The sequence below is a fragment of the Rhamphochromis longiceps genome, linkage group LG8, assembly GCF_057381845.1.
Source record: "Rhamphochromis longiceps isolate RC_006_pf linkage group LG8, R_longiceps_female_GT1.1, whole genome shotgun sequence".
NCBI classification, from domain to species: Eukaryota; Metazoa; Chordata; class Actinopteri; order Cichliformes; family Cichlidae; genus Rhamphochromis; species Rhamphochromis longiceps.
In genome coordinates, this window is record NC_140564.1 from 2,539,715 (window position 1) to 2,561,207 (window position 21,493).

General features: G+C 47.6%; 1 protein-coding gene across 1 annotated transcript in view; it reads right to left on the reverse strand.

The window, feature by feature from the left end:
* The window catches only part of LOC146662880 (caveolae-associated protein 1-like), a 39,270-nt gene extending 18,520 nt beyond the window's left edge, over positions 1-20,750 (reverse strand). The window contains exon 1 of the mRNA XM_085415448.1: positions 19,889-20,750. Coding sequence (XP_085271574.1) covers positions 19,889-20,419 — 531 coding nt within the window. The 5' untranslated portion in view covers positions 20,420-20,750. The remainder of the gene's footprint in view (positions 1-19,888) is intronic.
* Between the last annotated feature and the right edge of the window lie 743 nt (positions 20,751-21,493).

Sequence of the window (21,493 nt, forward strand, 5' to 3'; positions counted from 1 at the left end):
ACAGTGCGTCTCTAAGCCTATGTGGGACTTCAGAGCCCGACAGTTTCCATAAAGCTGTCATGGTCCTGGGCCGTGTTGGCCCAGTATTCTTAGTTCTCTTGTATTTTTGTATTTAGTTCCCTGTTTAGGTTCTGTTTCCTGAGTTGCCCTGTTATGTTGTTCCCTGTGTGTTTTCCCTTCGTGGCTTTTACCCCCTGTGTGCCCCTCTGTGTATCTGTGAGCCCTCGTCTCTCCTTATGTTTTATTCCATGTTTCCCCTGCCCGTTATGTCTGTTTTCCCCGTGCTCTCTCTCCTCCTGTCTGAACCTCTGTACTTCCTGTTTGACTCTGCCCGTCTCCCGTCAGTGTTATGTTCACCCCGCCCTGTCTCGTTATGGTTATCTGTGTCAGCTGTGTTCCCCGTGTGTTCCCACTTTCCTCGTTAACCCTCTGTGTATTTCTGTCTGCGTCTCCCTCTGTTCGGCGTCGCGTTCTCCCTCATGTTGTGTGTGTTCCTCCCTGTGTTTCTTGGCGAGCTTTGTATTTAGTTTTCCCAGTTTAGTTTCGTATTTCCTACGTTCTGCCTCTCCAGCATTAAAGCTGTAATTTTTGAGTTCATCCCCATGTCTGTGAGTTTTGCATTTTGGGTCCTCCTCCTGCCTGCCACACAGCGATCCATGACAGAAGAACGCGACCACGACATGGACCCAGCAACTCACAACCCCTCCGCTGAGCTCCGGGAGGATTTAATCTACACGGTGGAATATCACTGTCAGGAGTGGGAAGTGCTGCCAGGAGACGAACACCGGGAGGTCGTAGCCGTCCGTCTACAGCGGATGGTGTCCGGACTCCCGTGGCTGTTCGGCGCGCTGCACCCCCACATCCGGGACTTCCTCGTTTCCACCGTAAGCATCCGCCCGGAGCTGCCTCTCCGGTGTGAAGAGTCGGAGGACGTTCAGCCTGGTCCGCTGGAGGATTCGCGGTCCGGCTCGTCTCCTCCCCCTTCCCGGAGAAAACGACGTTCACGTCGCCGGCGTTCCCGAGCAGTGGAGCAGTTTTCATCCCTGGGTGAGAGTGACTGTGCGTCACACTCTCAGCCCAAGTTTTCTGGACCCGGACTTCATGACTTTTCCACCACTGCGAGTAACTCTGTTTTGCCCGCCATTGTGTTTCCTGAAACGGATAACTCCACCACTGTGTGTTTGGACTCTAGAGACACTATACAGCGAGGCACCTCGGTGTCGGATCATTCACCAGTTGCTAGCAACCTTTGTGTTTTTGAGCCCTCTGATTTTTGTAAAGCTCGCAGTATGTCCTTTGATTTAACCGATATGAATGTGTTACATGTAGAGACAGCTGAACCTAAGACAGCTATCCTACACCAGACTCACCCATACACTGCTACCAGCATTGCAGCCCCACAGAACTGTTTTAACCAGCCTGTACACTCTGGGGTTTTCCAGTCTGAACTCAGCCACACACCACCACCATCATCAGCCAAACCATCTGAGACTGAGTGTTCTGTAACTGATGCTCCTTCTAGTAACTGTTTCATGTGCCAACCCGTTCTGTCTTTTGACATGTCCAGTGGTGCCCAGTCAGGTCCACAACCAGTGTTTAATCATTCAGTTTCTCGAGTGAGCGGTAACAAGATGGTCGCTTCCTTTGCTAAGCTAACTGAAAGACTAGGGTTAAGCGTTAAAGAGTTGCTTGATCAGGTCAAGTTTTGTGACCCACGGCAACGCATGCTTGATCCTGTTCGCTACTCCTCTGAACCTGTTGCTGTGAAAACTGTTGTGGGTGTTACTTCGTCCCTGGACTGTGTGGCTCCCCATCCAGTTCGATCTGAGTCAGCCTGCCGAGTTGGTTCACCTATGGACTATATGAAAATTGACTTTGTTTCTCAACCTGTGTTTGTCCTTCCAGCCTTGATTCTGAAAAGAACTGTCTCTGGCGTTCTTCCTTCTCTGACCTGTGTTAGACAGCACACCGTTCCTCAAGAGACAGTTGTTGATGTTGTCTGTTTTGAAACTGCTTCGGTGACTGTCCCTGAGCTAACCTCCTCCAGGACTGCTAGCGCTAACCTGGAGAGTGTTATAGCAGTGGATTTCCTAGGACCTGCTTGCTTTAAACCTAGATCTCCTAAAACTGAGTTTGGCGTCAATAACTTGGTTTTCCCAGTGTCTGTTGCTGCTCCTGAACTCTGCTCTCAAACTCCAGTTCCTGTAACCAGGGCAGCGCGGGCCCAGCTTTCCCTTGCTCCCGTATCAGTTCCTCGGGAGAGGGTGGCTGAGGTCCAGCCGGTCCCTGCTTCTATCCCCAGCCTGGCAGAGGCTCCGTTCATCCCGGCACCCGTACCTACCCCTCGGGTGGGGTTGATGGACACCCAGCCGTCGCCTGTGCCTGTTCCGGTTCCCCGGGTGAGGTCAGCCGTGACCCTGCCGACTCCTGCACCCGTCTCAGTTCCTCGGGTGGGAGCGACAGAGGTCCAGCTAGCTCCTGCACCCACACCGGCCCCCAGGGTAAAGGCAGCCAGAGCCCAGCTCGTCCCTGCACCCGTATCTGTTTCTCGGGTGGGGATGGCTGGTGTTCGGCCAGGCCTAGCACCCGTTCCTGTTCCCAGAAGGAAAGCAACCCAGAGTCAGACACCTGCTCAACCACAAGCGCAACTACCACTACAACTGCCATTTCTGTCCATAACGCAGTCAGTAGCTCAGTTATTAGCACAGTTTCTTGTTTTGTCACCAGTCCAGTCTTTATCACAGTTTGCAGCTCCATTACCCGTTCTGTTACCACCTCAGTTTCTTGCTCCAGTGCCTGTTTGGTTATCAGCTCAGTCATTAACTCTGTCACCAGCACAGTTAGTAGCTCAGCAACCTGTTCAGTTACTGCCAACCTCAGCTGGGAGCCTTTGTGAGCTTTCTCCGCCAGCTGTGGACTGCATGGTACTGACAAACGTTGGACAGACTGTTTGCCCTGCACAGCCCCAGCCGTTGTGTCCCGAGCCGACTGTGTGCCCTGTGCAGCTACAGTTAGCGTCCGCTGAGCCAAAGGTCTCCGCACCAGCTGGCTCTGCATCTGTCTCCGCTGGGGGTTCAGGAGGACCCCTCCAGCAGCTCCTCGTCTCCGCTGGCGGCTCTGCCCAGCCCGGCCAGCACCTCCTCGTCTCCGCTGGCGGCTCTGCCCAGCCCGGCCAGCACCTCCTCGTCTCCGCTGGGGGTTCAGGGGAACCTCTCCAGCACCTCCTCGTCTCCGCTGGCGGCTCAGGTCAGCCCGGCCAGCACCTCCTCGTCTCCGCTGGAGGGTCCGAGGGGGCCGTTCAGCCACCAGCTGCTTCACCGGCAGCCTCGTCCACGTTTGCAGCAGCCGTGTCTTCACCCACGCTAGCTGCGGCCTCCGTGTCTCTGTCCACGTCTTCGCCTAGTCCAGCTTCAGCCTGTGCTTCGCCTGGTCCGGCCCCGTCATCGCCTGGTCCGGCCCCCGCATCTCCCACGCCCGGTCCGGCCTCTGCATCGCCTTCAACGTCGGCTGGTCCGGCGTCGGCCTCTGCCTCTGCAGCATCGCCTGGTCCAGCCTCAGCCTCTGCAGCATCGCCTGGTCCAGCATCGGCAGCATCGCCTGGCCCAGCCTCATCGGAGTCTTCGTCCTCGTCTGGCCCAGCCTCATCGGAGTCTTCGTCCTCGACTGGTCCCGCCTCGACTGGTCCCGCCTCTACTGGTCCTGTGCCCACCGGGCCTCGGCCAGTACGCCTGGCACTGGAGAGCCGCCGCTGCCTTCCGCACGGCCGGCCTCCTGAACTGCTCAGTCGTCTCCTTCGCCGCCGCCGTTGCCTTCCGCGCGGCCGGCCTCCGGACCAGCTCTGTCACCTGTGCCACCCGCCCGGTCGGCCCCCCGACCGTGTGACCCGTGAACTTTTATGCCGGTGGGCTCTGGGTCGGCCCCCTGAACTTTATTTGAACTATGGTCTTGTGCTCCTGTGTTTTCTGTTGTTTTTGTTTTCTGTTCCGAGCCCTCCGTCCTGGGCCCCCGCCGCCCGCCCTGGGTCGTTTTCTGTTTGGTTTTTGTTTTCCTGTGTTTGGGCTGTCTGGAGCCAGCCCTTATGGGGGGGGTGATGTCATGGTCCTGGGCCGTGTTGGCCCAGTATTCTTAGTTCTCTTGTATTTTTGTATTTAGTTCCCTGTTTAGGTTCTGTTTCCTGAGTTGCCCTGTTATGTTGTTCCCTGTGTGTTTTCCCTTCGTGGCTTTTACCCCCTGTGTGCCCCTCTGTGTATCTGTGAGCCCTCGTCTCTCCTTATGTTTTATTCCATGTTTCCCCTGCCCGTTATGTCTGTTTTCCCCGTGCTCTCTCTCCTCCTGTCTGAACCTCTGTACTTCCTGTTTGACTCTGCCCGTCTCCCGTCAGTGTTATGTTCACCCCGCCCTGTCTCGTTATGGTTATCTGTGTCAGCTGTGTTCCCCGTGTGTTCCCACTTTCCTCGTTAACCCTCTGTGTATTTCTGTCTGCGTCTCCCTCTGTTCGGCGTCGCGTTCTCCCTCATGTTGTGTGTGTTCCTCCCTGTGTTTCTTGGCGAGCTTTGTATTTAGTTTTCCCAGTTTAGTTTCGTATTTCCTACGTTCTGCCTCTCCAGCATTAAAGCTGTAATTTTTGAGTTCATCCCCATGTCTGTGAGTTTTGCATTTTGGGTCCTCCTCCTGCCTGCCACACAGCGATCCATGACAAAAGCTCTCGTCTGTTTAACCAGCTGAGCTTTGTAAAGTTGCATAAATGAACCAATAAAGTTTTCTTGAAGTGTTTCCAAGGCTGCAGGTGTGTGTGTGTGTGTGTGTGAGAGGCAGCCTGGTGCTGTTCTCACTCTTACTGCAAGACACAGCTTGCCATTGTGGATTATCACTGGAGGTTGTTTTCATGGCATGCTTTGGTTTATGAGTATTCTGATCATGTACTTTCATGCAGAAGCACATATCAGTGTATGAAGGTAACCGAAGAAACACACAATCCAGTGTGATTAGTAAACATAATGCCTCCTGTGACTGATGGCTTCCAAATGAATACAATGAATCTATCTGTAATTTTCAAAAGTTTGTGTACTTTAGGCAAAGCTTGAGATAAGCCTTCCTCTCAGAAATGTTTCATTTTTACGCGATGAGCTTCTAATCACAAGCCTCAGCTCGAGCCCAGTAAAAAGAAAGGGGCAAGTATCTGGAGCTTGGCAGCCTCTCTGTGTACATGTCCCCACACTTGGACGGACAGAGATGATAGCGGTCGTTTCCATGGTCACCCTGTGTTACTGTTTCCAAAAACAATGAGGAGGTTGGTGTGTAAGGAGAGGAGCTGCCGAACAACTGCCTTCTTCCTCAGCCTCAGCTGTGACTGTGCTCTGCTGTTGCTCTGGCTACAGAAGAGCACAGTCACACTGGTGGACACTGGTTTTCAGAGGTGTACGACCAACTGGTCATTACTGTTAATGACTTCACATCCTGGCTTTATTGTTTGGTATGAGTCAAGCTCCAAAAATGTTGGAAAATACTTCCCACAATTTTTCATTTGACCCCCTGCCCTGCTTTCAGACTCCACTCTGTTATAAACATGAACGCCAAGCTCTAGATGAGAGAGCCTTATCTGTTTCAACACACCAGTGTGTCACCTGTTGTGAGGTAGAATAGACAGTCGGTCACTGTGGATCAGGTTTAAAGCTAAGAAAAAGATGAGTGATGGTGACTGACCCTTTCATCGTGGTAACCATATTTGTTTCATTTTCTTCATCACCCTGGACAGTAAAGTCACTAAGCAGTGAATGTACAGCGACTGTCTCGTGGCATCTGTTTGCAGTGTTTATTCTGGCCTACACTGATAGCTGACATCGCTTCCTCCTTCGTAATCCTCTGCACTTCTCGATTCACTAACTGTCCTTCTCTTTGTCTACATTCAGCTCCTCAGCGTATTCCTTCCATCCTCTCTAAACACTCTCTTCACTCAGAAACACCGTCTGTGCGCCCTCTTCTTGAAGTACATGTTCACCACAACCATTTCCATGCTTTTAGCAAAGTCTACCAACATTTGTCCTTTTGAATTGCTCTCCTTCAAACACACCTCCTCACATCTGTTCCTTTCACCTACATGTCCATAGAAGTCACCACTGTCTACACCCTGGGGAAACTCTCTGCCACTTCCTCCAACTTTCTCAAGAACTTCTCTCCATCTTCTAAGTTGTCTGACACTCTCTTCAGCTCCACACTCTTCCTTCAAGATTACCCCTACTCCATTTCTACACCACGGTAGAACCCTTTGAATATATCTGCAATGCTCCTGGCCTTGCTTCCCTTCCACTCTCTCCTGCAAACACAGTATAGCTACCTTACCCTTCAAATTCAGATAGTTAATCATAAATGTTTAGCCAAAAACTAAAATATAAAATGTCCAGATGATGAGCTGGAGCGACAAAACAAATAAAAGCTCGCTCAAGTTCAGCACCCATGTCTATCTCAGACCATACCATGCTGTAGTGGAACAAACGGGCTCTGGTTCTTCTTCTTGCTGCAGTTAGCACACTAAATCCTTGATTACCCTGTTAATGAAAATAACTGAACCCCTGCTAACAGCAGATATGTATACTGGGAATGTGTCTGTGGGTGACTTTGCTTTGAGGCTTGCTTTTTAAAAATAACTTTGGTGGTAATAGCAACATGGTTTGGTTTAAATTGTCCAACTTTTTTGTTAGTGTAGATTTGATGCAGACATTCATGAAATATAGAAAAATTTATTTTTCAAGCTATATGGAGGATAGGAGTCCTGGTCCCTGGAACTGGGACAGGCATTACACTTTCCCAGTTTGACTGGCCATTCACAGGGAGAACACAGAAAGGCTCCCACTGATTTAAAGGCAGTGGATTTGTCTCACCATGGAGCCAGGTTCCAACTCTGTAATGAGACAAAAACTTCAGGGTCAACTTACCAGGAGGTTTCAAGACCTTTGCTTCACCTGCCTGGACGTCTGTTAACAGATAGTCAAAACTGTCATGTCACATGAAGACTTTACGTGACTACTAAGCAACATTCATGCTCCCAAAGCTTCCAAAAATCCGCAGTTTCATACAAAAGTACTCTGAAGAATAAGTAAGACACTTTGCAGTCTAATGGCAATAGAGCTTACTTTGGTCAGTGTAAGGTGTTAAAAAAGCGAGAGCAACACTGAAGTCATAACAGAGGTTGATGACTCTGTGACTTATCACAAATGCTCTTGTGTTCAGGGCCACTAATGTGACTGGAAATGAGAGTCTTCGAACCTGGAATCATATGAGAGAGTGGATCATATGAGGAACAAGCTAATGTTTTCAAAAACCGCAGCTTTTCACTGTGAGTCACTGACAATTACTCTATTGATGTCAAGTGACCAGTACTGGAGCAGATCCAGCTGAAAAATATGACAGTATTTGTGAAATGACCAAACACTGAAGGGTTTGTCAGTGATAAAGTCCCTTTTTTAAATGCATAATCAGTGATGTGTGAATGAATGACTCCTTCTGCAGGTACTTGCCATGGTTGACTTTTGTGCATCTTTATCATGGTTTTCAGTCAGTAGTTTGATGGAGTCATACCCGTTCAGGGATTCAAGATTCAAGACTCAAGGTTCAAGGTTCTTTATTTGTCACATGCATAGTTATACAAGTAAAACACACAGTGAAATGTAGCCTGACACGCTCCTCGACTTGTGCAAAAGGGGGGAGAGAGGAAGAACATTATATATTATATACATTAGGTGAATGTGCAGTAGTAGCATGTATGCAGCAAGCAGGTGAATTCTGTACATTAAGTGAATTAAATAATTCACTTAATGATAGACAATCTGAACATTTTACAAAATAGACAACATGAACATATTTAAAATTAAAGGAATTTGAAATGTACTTTGTGCCGGTGGGTTTAGAGTGTCTAGAAGAGAGTCCTGTCTTAGTCACTTAGGGCCCGGATGGCTTGGGGATAGACAGAGCGTTCTCACTCCCGAGGCGTAACATGTCGACGTTTTGTCACGTCCCGCGGCGTTCCTGAGGAACGCGAAAGTAGACCTTCGGCGTTCTTATGGTACACGGCGGGTTAAGGCTGGAATCCAGTGCAATGACGCTCCCGCGGTAGTAGACGTTCCAGCCCTGTATTCCAGCCCTAAACCTAACCTTATCCCTAGCCCTGACCATAACCTTATTCCTGACCTTAACCAGGACTTTAATGATGTTAAATAGCGTGTTTCTAAGCGATTTGAAGAAAAAGAGCGAACATGTGTAGGTTCAGTCCAGACGGTTCTCATATTTCCTCTTTTTCCGAGGTCGTCATTTAGGAACGTGGTGGGTAGCCGAAAAGGTAATATGGTGACGATTTGTCACCTAGCGTAAAATGTTACGCTTTGGGAGTGAGAACGGGTTGGGATAGAAGCTCCTCTCGAGTCTCTTTGTCCTAGCCCGGAGAATGCTGAACCTTCTACCGGATTGCAGAAGTTGGAACAGGTTGTTGCCAGGATGGGACGGGTCCTTCAGTATCTGCTCTAGTCCGGCTAGATGTACGTTCTGCTGTACAGATCACTCTCTGGAGAGCTTTTTGGTCCTTAACACAGCTGTTCCCAAACCAGGATGTCATGTTCTGTGTGAGGATGCTCTCCACAGCGCCTGTATAGAAAGTCCTGAGGATCTTTGGAGAGACCCTGAACTTCCTCAGTTGTCGTAGGTGATACAGGCGCTGCCTAGCCTTTTTGGTCTGGACCTGAATGTGGGCAGCCCATGTCAGGTCTGAGGAGATGTGGACACCAAGATACTTGAAGGACTGCACCCTCTCCACTGGAGCTCCATTGATTGGAGGAGATGATGTTCTTCAGCAGCCTCTCAAACACCTTCATTACTACCGAGGTCAGTGCAACTGGCCGGTAATCGTTCAGGGATGAGGGTTTGCTGTTCTTGGGCACAGGGATGATGGTGGATCTTTTGAAGCATGTGGGGACCACAGACTTCGGAAGTGAACACACCTGCTAGCTGGTTAGTACAGCAGCTCGGACGTCGTGCTCCACGATGCTGATCACCGGTCTCTCGCTGATGACTGCACTGTCCTCGGTAGTCAGGCGGTAGTTAGCATTAGCCAACTGGCTAACCTCAAAACAGGTGTAGAACTGGTAAAGCTCGTTGGTGAATGCAAAGTCAGCGTTGATCGGTGCAGTGTCCCTTTTGTAGTCCGTAATGGTGCATAGTCCGTGCCACATACTCTGTGTGTCGGTTGAAGCGAGACTCCACGCGCTCCAGGTACCGGTATTTGGCATCCTTCGCCGCACGCCGTAGGAGGCGCTCATATCGCCAGTGCCAAGACCCATGTTGTAGGTGGCGGTCCTGGCGTTTACTGCAGTGCGGATCGATCTGTCCATCCACAGTTTCTGGTTTGGGAATGTGGTGACTCTCGCAGTGGGGATAATCTCCTCCGCTAGCATATTGACGAAGCATACTGCTACTTCCGTAAACTCGTTGATGTCGACTGCGCATGCTCTGAACATGTCCCAGTCGACGTTGTTGAGTGCGTCCTGTAGCGTAGCTTCTGATTGGGCAGACCAATGTTTTACCTCCCTCGTGGTTACCTCTTCCCTCCGTATGTTTTGTTTATACTGGGGAATGAGGAAGATGGCGTTGTGGTCAGACTTCCCAAAAGCCGGGTGTGAGACAGCTTTGTAGCCCTGCTTGTATGGCGTGTAGCAGTGGTCCAAAATTCGATCCCCCCTCAGCGGACACGAGACATGCTGGTAAAATTTTGGCATGACTTGTCCGAGGTTCGCTTTATTAAAGTCTCCTGCTACAATGAGGGCTGCGCCTGGGTCCTTGTTTTGAAACGAACTCAGGACATCATGTAGTTCGGACAAAGCCATACCTGTGTCCGCTTGGGGTGGGATGTAGACAGCCGTGGCAATGACTGAGGTGAACTCACAGGGCAGATAGAAAGGGCGGCACTTAATGCTCAGGAACTCCAGATGTGGCAAGCAGCCACTGCAGAGAGCAGAAATGCTCCTGGCATCACACCACTTTCTGTTTACCATGAAACACACTCCTCCACCTTTGGTTTTGACTCTGTCCGCGCGGAGCACAAAGAATGAATCCGACAGAGTTGCAGCCTGGTCCGGCACGGTGGGGGTCAGCCATGTCTCCGTGAAGCACAGAATGTTGCAGTCCCTCATGTCATGTTGGAAGGTGACTCTTGCTCTTAGGTCATCGACCCTGTTCTCCATGGATTGTACATTGGCCAGTAGGATACTGGGCAGTGGTGCGTGATGCGCCTGCTGTCTTAGTCTATTTCGAACGCCAGCACGTTTCCCCTGGCGCTTCTTTGTTCTGCGCCTGGGGTGAGCGGCCCGTCCTTTGTTGTTGTCTGCGCTGCGTAGTATCTCAGGCAGCCGGGTCGGGTTTAAAAGCGCCCAAGATTAAATGTGCAACCTTGTCACCGATGTTTACAAGTGATCTGGTGTCGTAGACCATAAAACTAGAGGATTTTGGGAGGTAAACCAGAGCAAAAAATAAGTAAACCACTCAAAAGGTGCATAGTCTGAGCGGAGCGGTCAGGAAGGCGTCTGGATGTGGCCACGCCATCTCATCGGGGTGAAGAATGGGTTTTGAGTTAGTTGGGAAGGTTTGTGTTGTCACACAGTGTTACCACCCGAGTCCTCTGCCACATGCACCTGGTGTTACTGGGGTGTGATGCGTTCCAGTACGGGCACACTTTGCTGTTCTTATGGCACGGTTAGGGTTGGCTTTCGCTGTTCTGAGCTCAGCCTCATCACCAGATCTGAAAACAGTATTCTGCACTTTTAGCTTTTCACTGACCTCCTGCTCCATGGTTTGTTTTTGGCGCTAGTGGAGATGTTATTCATGACACAGTGGTCTTCTGTGCATTTCTGGATGTCAGCAAATATCATTGCAATGCTACTTGTCCACATTAGTGTGCTGATTATCAGTGGCAGCAGCTCTGAACATGTCCCAGTGCATTCAAAGCAGTGCTGTAAGGCTTCTATTGCCTATGTGCAGGTATTAGCATCACAGACAGATGGTCTGTGATGCTAATACCTGCACATGGTGTGTGTGTGTCTGTGTGTGTGTGTCTGTGTGTGTGTGTCTGTGTGTGTGTGTCTGTGTGTGTGTGTGTGTGTGTGAGTGTGTGTCTGTGTGTGTGTGAGTGTGTGTGTGTGTGAGTGTGTGTGTGTGTGTCTGTGTGTGTGTGTCTGTGTGTGTGTCTGTGTGTGTGTGTGTGTCTGTGTGTGTGTGTCTGTGTGTGTCTGTGTGTGTCTGTGTGTGTGTGAGTGTGTGTGTGTCTGTGTGTGTGTGTGTGTGTGTCGCAGCTCAGTGATGGTCTGACAAAGAGCAGTCAGGGGCTCCTCTGTGTTTATGCTGGGGGGATGCACATGGCTATGATGATAACAGTGCTGAATTCCCTCGGCAGGTAAAACGGTCTCCATTTAACAGTCAGCTAAGAATCCAGTTTGCTTGTATGGGAAAGTAAATGTTAGTAAAAAATAGAAATACTAGAATGACTCAGGCCTCAGACTTTACACAGCAAGCCGCTCTGAAATAGCTGAAAGAATAACAAAGAAGTTTATTAAATTGAAATATCTAAAGCACTAAATTCAGACAGGTAGTTCATGATTTATACAGTAATATTGGATGATGTTATTTGTGTAAGGCTCATTGAGAATCAGGCAGAAACCAAATCTGAACAAGTACGCCACCGTCTCCAACACAAACAGGAACAACATCTCCTAAAGGCCTTTTCCTTCTCACAATCAAACAAGTATGTGATAGTTGCTATTTTTAGATCGTTCTCCCATTCTGTCTCCTCTGCTCTCACCCTCATCCCCTCTTTCCTGTCCTATCATGTTAGTCAATAATGTCCCCTACACAGGGACTGGACTGTGCTCCATACTCCCATTCCTGCCACTCCTACTGTGCCAAAGCCTGAAAACATTGGTGCAGCTGAAGCAATGTTACACACGATCCAGCCTGTAAAATGAGCAGGGAACACTGAGGCTCACATGTCCATATATGGACCTGGACCGACCTGAGTGAGAAGAATGGGTTCACTTGATGAATTTACATGCAAAACAGAGCCGAGAGGCTCCCAGGCTCAGACTTTTATTTTACAGTGCTGCAGGCCTGGTTAAAGCAAAACTTTCAGAATAAGGTCTGACTGATGCTGTAATCAGAGATGGGCAGTAACGCGTTACTTGTGACGCGTTACTGTAATCTGATTACTTTTTTCGAGTAACGAGTAAAGTAAGGGATTACTATTGCAAAAACGGTAATTAGATTACCGGTACTTTCCCGTAGGAACGCTGCGTTACTGCGTTACTAAAACCCTGATTTTTTGCAAGAATGTCTCATGACAGTGACGTAAGCGAGTGCGCCGTTAGTGACAACAGCTGTGTGCAGATCAACAATGGATCATATATCGAGTGTGGAGAGAGTATGAGCGTGCAGCGTTTAAAGCGTGGAAGTACTGACCTTACTTTGAGTTTGATTCCATAAAAAGTGACAAAAACATTAGTGTCCGTTGTGCGTGGGAAGAAAACTTCTTTTTACAGCGGAAAAAAAACCCCCTAAACTTCCAAGCAAGCACGAGTGTGCAACGATGTAATGGGAAACTCACAAAGAAGCTCGCGGATTCTTCAACTGACCGCGGCACACCTGCACCAGGGTAAACCTCCGCCTACCGTAGTCCTGCTTTACAGGTGAAAATAGAGCAACAGGACCGCTGAGTCTTTGACTTTATTTATTTTCTGCTGTGTTTTACTTGCATCTATTTGAAAGAGTGAGTGTAAACACACACAAAAAAAATTATGTGCTGGAATGTGCAGAAAATAGGTTTAAATGTTAAACTAATTTATTCAACTCAGAGAATGTTGCATATAATTAAATTTTTGCTTGATGCATAAAGTTAAAAGATTAAAACTGATAAAACAAGTTAAAAAAAAAGAGACTTTTCCATTTGATTACATTTTGTATGATAGATTATGCAGAAAAAGTAGAATTGGGCTGAAAGATCTATCGCTTTATCACCTTTTCAGGTTGTAAATCGTGTTTTTAAAAACTAAGTAACTAAGTAATTAATTACTTTTGAAAATAAGTAATCAGTAAAGTAACGGGATTACTTTTGGGGGGAAGTAATCAGTAATTAGTTACTGATTACTTTTTTCAAGTAACTTGACCAACACTGGCTGTAATCCACGTAGTAGGATGGTAGATGTAAACATGCCTGACTGAAATGTTGAGTATGGCAGAAACAGGTGTTTCAAATTGTAAACGCAGAGGGAAGTAGAGCTGAAACGTTCAGGTTGAGGATGAGCAAAATGTGTTCTGACAGATTGTTTGTGCGATGTTCTTTCCACAGGTCAGGAGGAGCAGACGTACGGCGCTGTGGTATTAAATCTGCTAAAGTCAGGGATTTAGATGGTAAATGGCCTGGCCTGTATTTGTATAGCGCTTTTCTAGTCCCTAAGGACCCCAAAGCGCTTTACACAACCTGTCATCCACCCATGCACACACACATTCACACACTGGTGATGGCAGCTACAATGTAGCCACAGCCACCCTGGGGCGCACTGACAGAGGCGAGGCTGCCGGACACTGGCGCCACCGGGCCCTCTGACCACCACCAGTAGGCAACGGGTGAAGTGTCTTGCCCAAGGACACAACGACCGAGACTGTCCAAGCCGGGGGCTCGAACCGGCAACCTTCCGATTACAAGGCGAACTCCCAACTCTTGAGCCACGATCACCCGATGATCCAAGCATCTTATTGTATGCATGGACTTCCATTAAAAAGCTATGTTAAATACATCATTGCACAGAGACCAACTGACTTCATTCTGAAAACCGTTCGACTTTGAGGATGCTCATTTTATTACCAGAAAAGCTAAAAACAGCAAACAGGACACTGAGACAGGAGCAGGAGACCTGAGCCCAACACATTTCATTCATGTTTGTCTACTCGCTCCTGGATTTATGAATATCAAAGGCATTTTAAATAACACAGCCTAAAGTAATATAATTCCATTTTATTCAACCAGATTATCTGTCCCTGCGTGTGCTTCCGTCTTTGGTTAGAGCACCAGGTGAGCACTGTCAAGAGGTCCAGGTGAGTGAACCTGATTAACAGAGCACTGACCAATAGTTATCAGCTACAGCTACCTGTGGCATCACACCTGGGAGTCACAACAGCCACAGTCCTAATTCTGAACATAACCACGGTCCAGGTGGTGTAGTTATGAAAAGACCTCTCCTTAGAGTTGTTATAAAATGGAAAGTATCCACAGCCACAGATGTGCTCAAACATACCGTAAAGTTTGTTCTAAAGTTAGACAGTTTGTAGTTTTGAAGCCTGGCCTTTTACATTTACATTAAAGGGCTGCAGTTTTTAGCACATTAGGCACAGACACACACGCCCTTTAAACACCTGGAGAGCTACTTTGTGTTAATATCATAATAAAACCCACAGTGGTGCTTCTTGATTTAGTTTACAGACTAGAACCTTTAGACTGGAGTTTAAATGGAGCTAGAGATCGTGGTCATGGTAAAACCTCCACGTGCAGCATTTCAGATTCATTTGTCTTTCCCATGATTAGCTTTGAATCTTCAGGACTAAATACGAGCGCTTTATTCATCAGAGGAACTGATCTGAATGACAGAAGTGGGAGAAATAGAAAAAGGAATGAGGTGTGACGCAGGGTGAAGTGCGGGTGGCTGGAGGAGCTAGGGAGGTGGAGGAATGGGGCCGTGACTGGTTCCACATCAGGAGGAGTGGAGGTTAGAATGGAGAGTTGGGGATGCCTGTGCAATGAATCAGCTGTTTAAATATGATCCCTGCTCTTCATCGTAACACACCCATTCACTCCCTCAAGAAGAGGAGGTAGGGATGCACACCTCCTCTTCGTGACATGCTATTTATCATTCCACCCTCCTTACAGTGCTGGAATGAAGCCCCTCGGGCCAACCTGCTGCACTGGGCCCACAGTCTTTATTGCTGGTGTTGTAGCAGATTTAGACTTAAAGTGCAGGGTTAGAAAAACCAGCAGGCACTGTCCTGGTTATCATATACTGCCACTAGCTGGCTTCAGGTCAACGAGCCACATGTGTTCAGGTATAAACTAAACATCATCACACTGAACTTTATAAAACAGTCTGTCCTTAAAGGTGTTCATGGTTCTGCTCAGTGCACAGATGAGTGCGATGTTCAACAATGGAAACAAGCTTCTCACTCAGCACCACGACCTGAACATGATGTCTGACTGAGCTTTTAAAACCTGCAAAAATTAAACTTCACACAAGAACCGGCTAGTAGCAAGGCAAAGTAATCAGTAATCAGTGGGTGCACATTTTCTTAGCTACTGATTGGCTGTCGAGTTATTTTTTGTAGGTCAGTGGAGCTGATGGTGTGTTTAAGTGTGACAGCATGGACATCTGCAGCAACAAGATAATAAAAGCTAAAGCTGCGTCCACACAGCACATCACTGTGTTGCTGTCAGTAGCAGATATTCCTAAACCTCTATTCTCACTGGCTGCCTCAAGTTTGAGAAAAGTTTAAAGTCAACAGAGTTTTGCTACCTGTGGTTACTTTAAGTTAAAATAGACAAATGTGACTGATGATTAAAGCTGAAGGAAGCCCCGGGAGAGCGCAGAGCAGAGCTGGAGTGATGAGAGGAACTTGTAGAAAGACTTTGTTGAAGGAGCACCCAGAGTGATGTGAAACGTAACAAGTGTGATGTGGACTAAGAAAAACATGCTGTGTACTTTTGGTGTGGAGCTGTGAGCTGTGCTGATGTTTCCTGTGGTCAGCTGCATCCGAAACCTGATGGGGTTTAAAGATACGAGCCAGGAAACCAAAACAATGCAAGACGCAAGGTGATCATTTTCACTGCGTGTAAACTCTTTAAACTTATCAGTGCACCTTGCATTTCAGCGCTCTCACACGCTACTGTGGTGTAGAGTATCACATTCCAGGCCAGATCCTCACTGAGTGCAGTAAGCTCTCGTCTGGCAGCGTATGGCCTCAGCTGTCAAGGAACTGAACACAGATGTAAGAGAGTAAATCTCAGGCTTGCTGGACAAGCAGCTCAATGAGCCCAACGCACACAGGCTGACACAAACACACACCGGAGGAGGAGAGCTGCTGCTCATGCTAACAGGGAGGCAGGTGCTTCACGTGCTGACAGAACGCCCTCTGGTTAGTTTCCACCTACACATTGTATCGTAGCTCATCACACGTGCCAGCAGCATGGGGTGGCATTACTTTCGATTGGCTGTAATATAATGTAATATGACTGAGGTCATAAAACCCAAGAAAGACACAATCTTGCTATCCTCCGTGATTATTAGTCTTCCAGGGTGCATTTACATATATATTAAACTATACATGACACCTGAAGTCAATGGCAGCCTTCACTCATGGTGAAATCATCACTTATATCAATCTCAGCTTGTGAGGGAGGCCTAGCAGGGACAGCATCAGACTACAGCACAGATTCAGCCCCCTGTGCTTCACTACAAAGCCCTCGTGCTGTTTCCTCACTGTGTGAGCCGGCCCCTGGAACAGCAACTGTGCTTTTATTACCAGCAGAGCACCAGGCCAGGGCCTTTCCTCAGGGTACCAGCAGCACAAGTGTGAGTGAAAAGTGGGAAATACCTGAGACACATCAGAAAGCTGTGTGTTTCTAGGCTGCAAATACGCTCAGAGCCTTGGGGTTAGACCGCTACGTCCTGATTTTGTAATAACATTTCAACACAGCACGTGAAGCAATCCAAGCTGTGAAAATATATTCTTAGCACTACAGATGCAGTAAAGCCATTTAAATGAATACTAATGCTGTTAGTATGCTGTGTACTGCTTATGCCGCATGGCTGTTAGCTTGCACTGGACCGCACGTGTGAAATGAGATGTTGCTTTTGTGTATATTGTTTTGAACAGCAGCATTGTGTAAAGCTCATGGTGATGCTTAAATGTGGTGCATGTTCCACGTGTCACCTTGATGCTGGTAACCCACAGAAATCACGTCAGCACATATTTCTGCACAGCCATCAGTATGTAGACTTTTACATGCTGTTATGCTGCGATATAGGATGAGCTATAGCTCAGGAGGTAGAGCGGATCTAACTGGAAGGTCGGTGGTTTGATTCCTGGGATGCCAGACTATCTCCTAACCCCAAGTTGCTCTCCGATGCATCTCTCAGTGTGTGACAGTGATGTTAGATGTGCCTGTGTGAATGAGGCAAGTTGTGTAAAGCGTTTTGGGTGCCCAGGCAGAACCAGTCCATAAAAGACTAGTTTTCCTGTGAACGCTGGAAGCCTGATACACTGCAGCGTTTGCAGCTGAGATTCAATATCCTAAATTTTCCCCAAATGATTTACAAGTAGTGGAAACAATGTTGCACATTTGATGTTTAAAAATATGCACATGAGTGATTGTTCTCTATGTGTCCATTGGTGGTTCCATGCACTTCTACTTTAAGTTTAGTTGCTGCCCCGCCCCACCCTCCATACACAATAAAGAACGGTTTAGAATATGTCCGATCACCTCCAGCATGACGGGGCCCTCGGCTCCTATGATCTTTGATCTGCATGATAGACAGCACCTTCATCCAAACACTGAGTGAACATGAACAGTGCTGGTATTCCACCAGGAGACCTGAAGGATCGTCGGGGGATCACTCTTCACACGAGGGCCCAAAACATTATTCAGACACTTTTTTTCCTCTAATTTGTCACACATCTGTTTTCCCTCTGTGTTCAGACTGAACGAAGACGTTGACAGTGTTAATGTTTCCAAGTATCAGTGTGTGTCCCATGCTGGGGTGTTGGCCAAGTGTTTACTGTCTGACTTTTAAAAAGAATCTGCCCTGAAAGGGCAACAGAGGAGCAGAGAAAACTGAAAACAGAACAACACATTGTGGCTTTGCTTTTTTAATGAAGATGAATCTGATCTTATGTCATAGTTGGCAACTGTAACCAAAGCCAGTGTTTTGAGTTAGCGAGGGAGCCGGTGATTGGCATTTCAGGGGGAGTTTCTCTCGCCACAGGGGCAGGGCGCTTGGCTAACGTTAGCAAAATCCCAACCTCTGATATTCCAAACAGACTGTTTTGGAAGCTTTCAGCCCTCAACTTCAGCAATTTATCGGGGACTAATTAAAATGTAGATTTACGATGTTCTCAGATTGAGAAACAGTTCAGTCATTGAATTCCTTCATATGTGATGAAAAGATAAGTTTGTTTTTCACTCAGAGTCCTGCCCTGCTCATCTGCTGATTGCTAAAAAAAAGTCTTATACTCGTAGACCGAGGCACAGACGCCAGCAGCATTGTGTAAGTCCTTTAGCACAGAGTTCAAGTCCGACCGTGTGCAGTCAGGCAGTCTGCAGCGCCTAAGATGGAGCCCTCATTTGACTGAGGGAAACAGAGAGAGTGAGGTGGGTCCAAGCCACGATGTCTGAGTCAAGGGTGGAAACTCTGAATGTTCTCGCGCCACTGTGCAAAAAAGCTGCAAGCTATTACACATCACAGTGCAGCCTCTCAAGCTAAAAAAAGAAACAGGGCTCTCCTCAGCTCCCCTCAAAGAAAAAAACGTGCTCCTTCTTAAAAGAAACATCTGCCCCCAATCCTCTGCTTTAAACTGGACCTGACGCATGCTCGTGGTATTTTCCATCTTTTTAGAAATAGTGAGGAAAGAGTGAAATGACTTTCTGAACCGATTTCGTCTGACTTGAGCTGCCAGTAGGCGAAGGCTCTTTGTCCTACATACAGCATGCTATGGAAGAGATACCTGGAGGCCACCTGTACTGCAAACTGAAGCTGCATATTCATTTTAACTGCTGTAGTTTTGGTGTTGAGAAGGTGGAGCTGCAGAGACACACACACACACACACAGACACACAGACACACACACACACAGACACACAGACACACACACACACACACACACACACAGACACACACACACACACACAGACACACACACACACAGACACACACACACACACACACACACACACACACACACACACACACACACACACACAGCCATGATCTCTGCTTCCCTGTGTCGTCTAATAACTTAATGCCAGTAGAAAGGGCATTAATGATAAGACCTGGGGTGAACTCAGGAAATGTATCATAAATTGGAGAAAGAGAGGAAGCTGTGTTTTCGGATAAATTGTTACCATCGCTCTAGCTTTGTTCTGTTGGCTCATACTTTAATTATTAAGTGTGATTTGGAGTCATTTGGTTCATGATTTACAAACTCTTGTTTGCTGTTCATCCTCCTCAGTCTAATGCTGTCGTTGGTTGATCGCTTCACTCTAATGCAGTTCCACAAGCATTTGGCTCCTTTTGCAAAGCCTGGTAATAATTACATAATAATTACAGTTCTCTGCTTTTATTTCCATGCAGAAACACAACGTTTCTGTTAAAAGATCATTTTTTTGTTTTTCAGGAAATTAAAAGTCTGTGGATGATCAGGGTGGTGTTTGAAATGCAATACGAGGGCGCGTCTATACAACAAAAACACTATCTTTGCATTTTTTTTGTCCATCTTAAGTGATTATTCTGAGCAACATTGCAAAGTCAGAGTAATTCAAAGGTCAGACTTTCTTTCTTATCATCTGTCCAGAGAAAAGTCTTACTGGTGTGTCTGAGAGTGAAAGCAGCTTCCAGTAAGAACCACTCCCTGAAGCCCTCAGCATCCCAGCAACATCTTCACCAGACTAAACCACCTTTGTAGGAGTTTTCAGTGATATGGCTCACAAACCAAAACCTTGCTCGGTTATTCGGTTCATCCATGAACCACACCCATCTCTCAGGGTTTCACTCCCACATCAGACTGACTAACACATACTGAAACACAAACACTCTCCCACCTGATAAATCATGACTTTGAAGTTGCGTCTCTTGAGCAGCTCCGCCTCGTTGTTCTCCAGCTTCTTGATCTGGCCTCCTTGCTTCTCCAGCGTGGCTCGCACTGTCTTGACATTGACGCTCACCTTGCGCACCTTTTCCATCATCTTGTTGACACTGTTGGATGTGGTGCTGTGGCTCTTGGTGAGTTTTGTGAGCTCGCCTTGGATGCTGGTCACCGTACGCTCCATCTCCTGCTGCCTGGCCTCCAGCCCGCTCTGGGTCTGCTGGATCTGGTCCACTGCCCCGATGATCTTGTCAAGCAGTGAGAGCACCATGACCCCGTTAACCTGTGGATCAGCTTTAACGCCATCATCTTTGTCCTCGGCGGCGTCCCCTTCTGTGCCCATTGTGGACAGTTCTTTCTTGGCTGCGGCAAGGGCGTTGTCTTCATCATCTGAAGGTGGAAGGTTAACCTCATCATCAGAGATCTCAGTGAGAGTTTGAGGCTCCAGCTGGGCACTTCCAAACTCCAGTGCTTCCATGGCTGCCATGTTGGTAGATTTTATAAAGTGTAATCAACCTTTTTCACCACAGTTTCTTCTGGATTACTTTCTCACTCCTTATCTTCCCACCTGCGTCTTCCTCTGCTCTGCTCTGCAGCCTCTTCTTTTTTACTTCCTATTTACAAACTCTCTAATCCCTCTCCAGCACACATACATAGAGCCTGTCTTTCTCGGCTATCTGTCCGTTCTGTCTGAAGCTCCTGGAGTCGGGCCAGTGATCAGGGGAAGCCGAGCGATGCTGGATGTGACCACATGAGCGTTAGGATGTAAATGTCTCACCAGGCAGAGAGATCCTCCAGTCAAGCTACAGCCGGCAGCGCTTTTTTTTTCCAACCCACCCTCCCTTTTTTCCACTGGGCTCTCCTCCTCTCCTCACACCCCTCCTTTATCTCCTCCCTAAATTTACAAATTTCAGTATGACTCCACCTAAGTCCAGCCCCTCATGACTCGATGGCACACCCACATGGCCTAGCCTTGTCCCATCAGCATGGCTGAAATAGTTAGCAGAGCTGCACTGATCTGCTCGTATACAAGCTGAGGCACAGCCGAAGGAGGAATGCCAAGCTGGAGCTATTCTTGTTTCCATTCCTGTCTCCCTGCTCTCCACAACATGGAAAGCAGCAGTGGATGAAAAACACAAAGAATAGAAAGCAGCTTGTAAAAGCTAACAGCTTACAGTTCTAAAGTCTAACATTTAATACTATTAGGGTAAGTTGTCCCAAGATTTTCAACCACAGCTTGAATCTTAGCGATCAGGCCCTTTTGGGTTCAGTTAAGATTGAGGCCTTGTTTAGACCGCAGCACAAGTTCAGACCAACTATTTTTTAGACTGAGGCTTAAGCTGCTGTGTTGGCTCCAAAGACATTTCTTTCTACACGTGACGCTGATAAAGTATAAACTTCTTTCCACAGAAAAGAAAACTACCATGAGGTGCTGTGGAGGAAATTTATGATGTCTTTCCTAACCAAGAAGTGACATATCATATGCCATAAAAGTGACATATCAAACATGTCTCAAGGAAATTTTCTGAAAGTCAGGTTACCATCTGGTAAATCTTCCTCA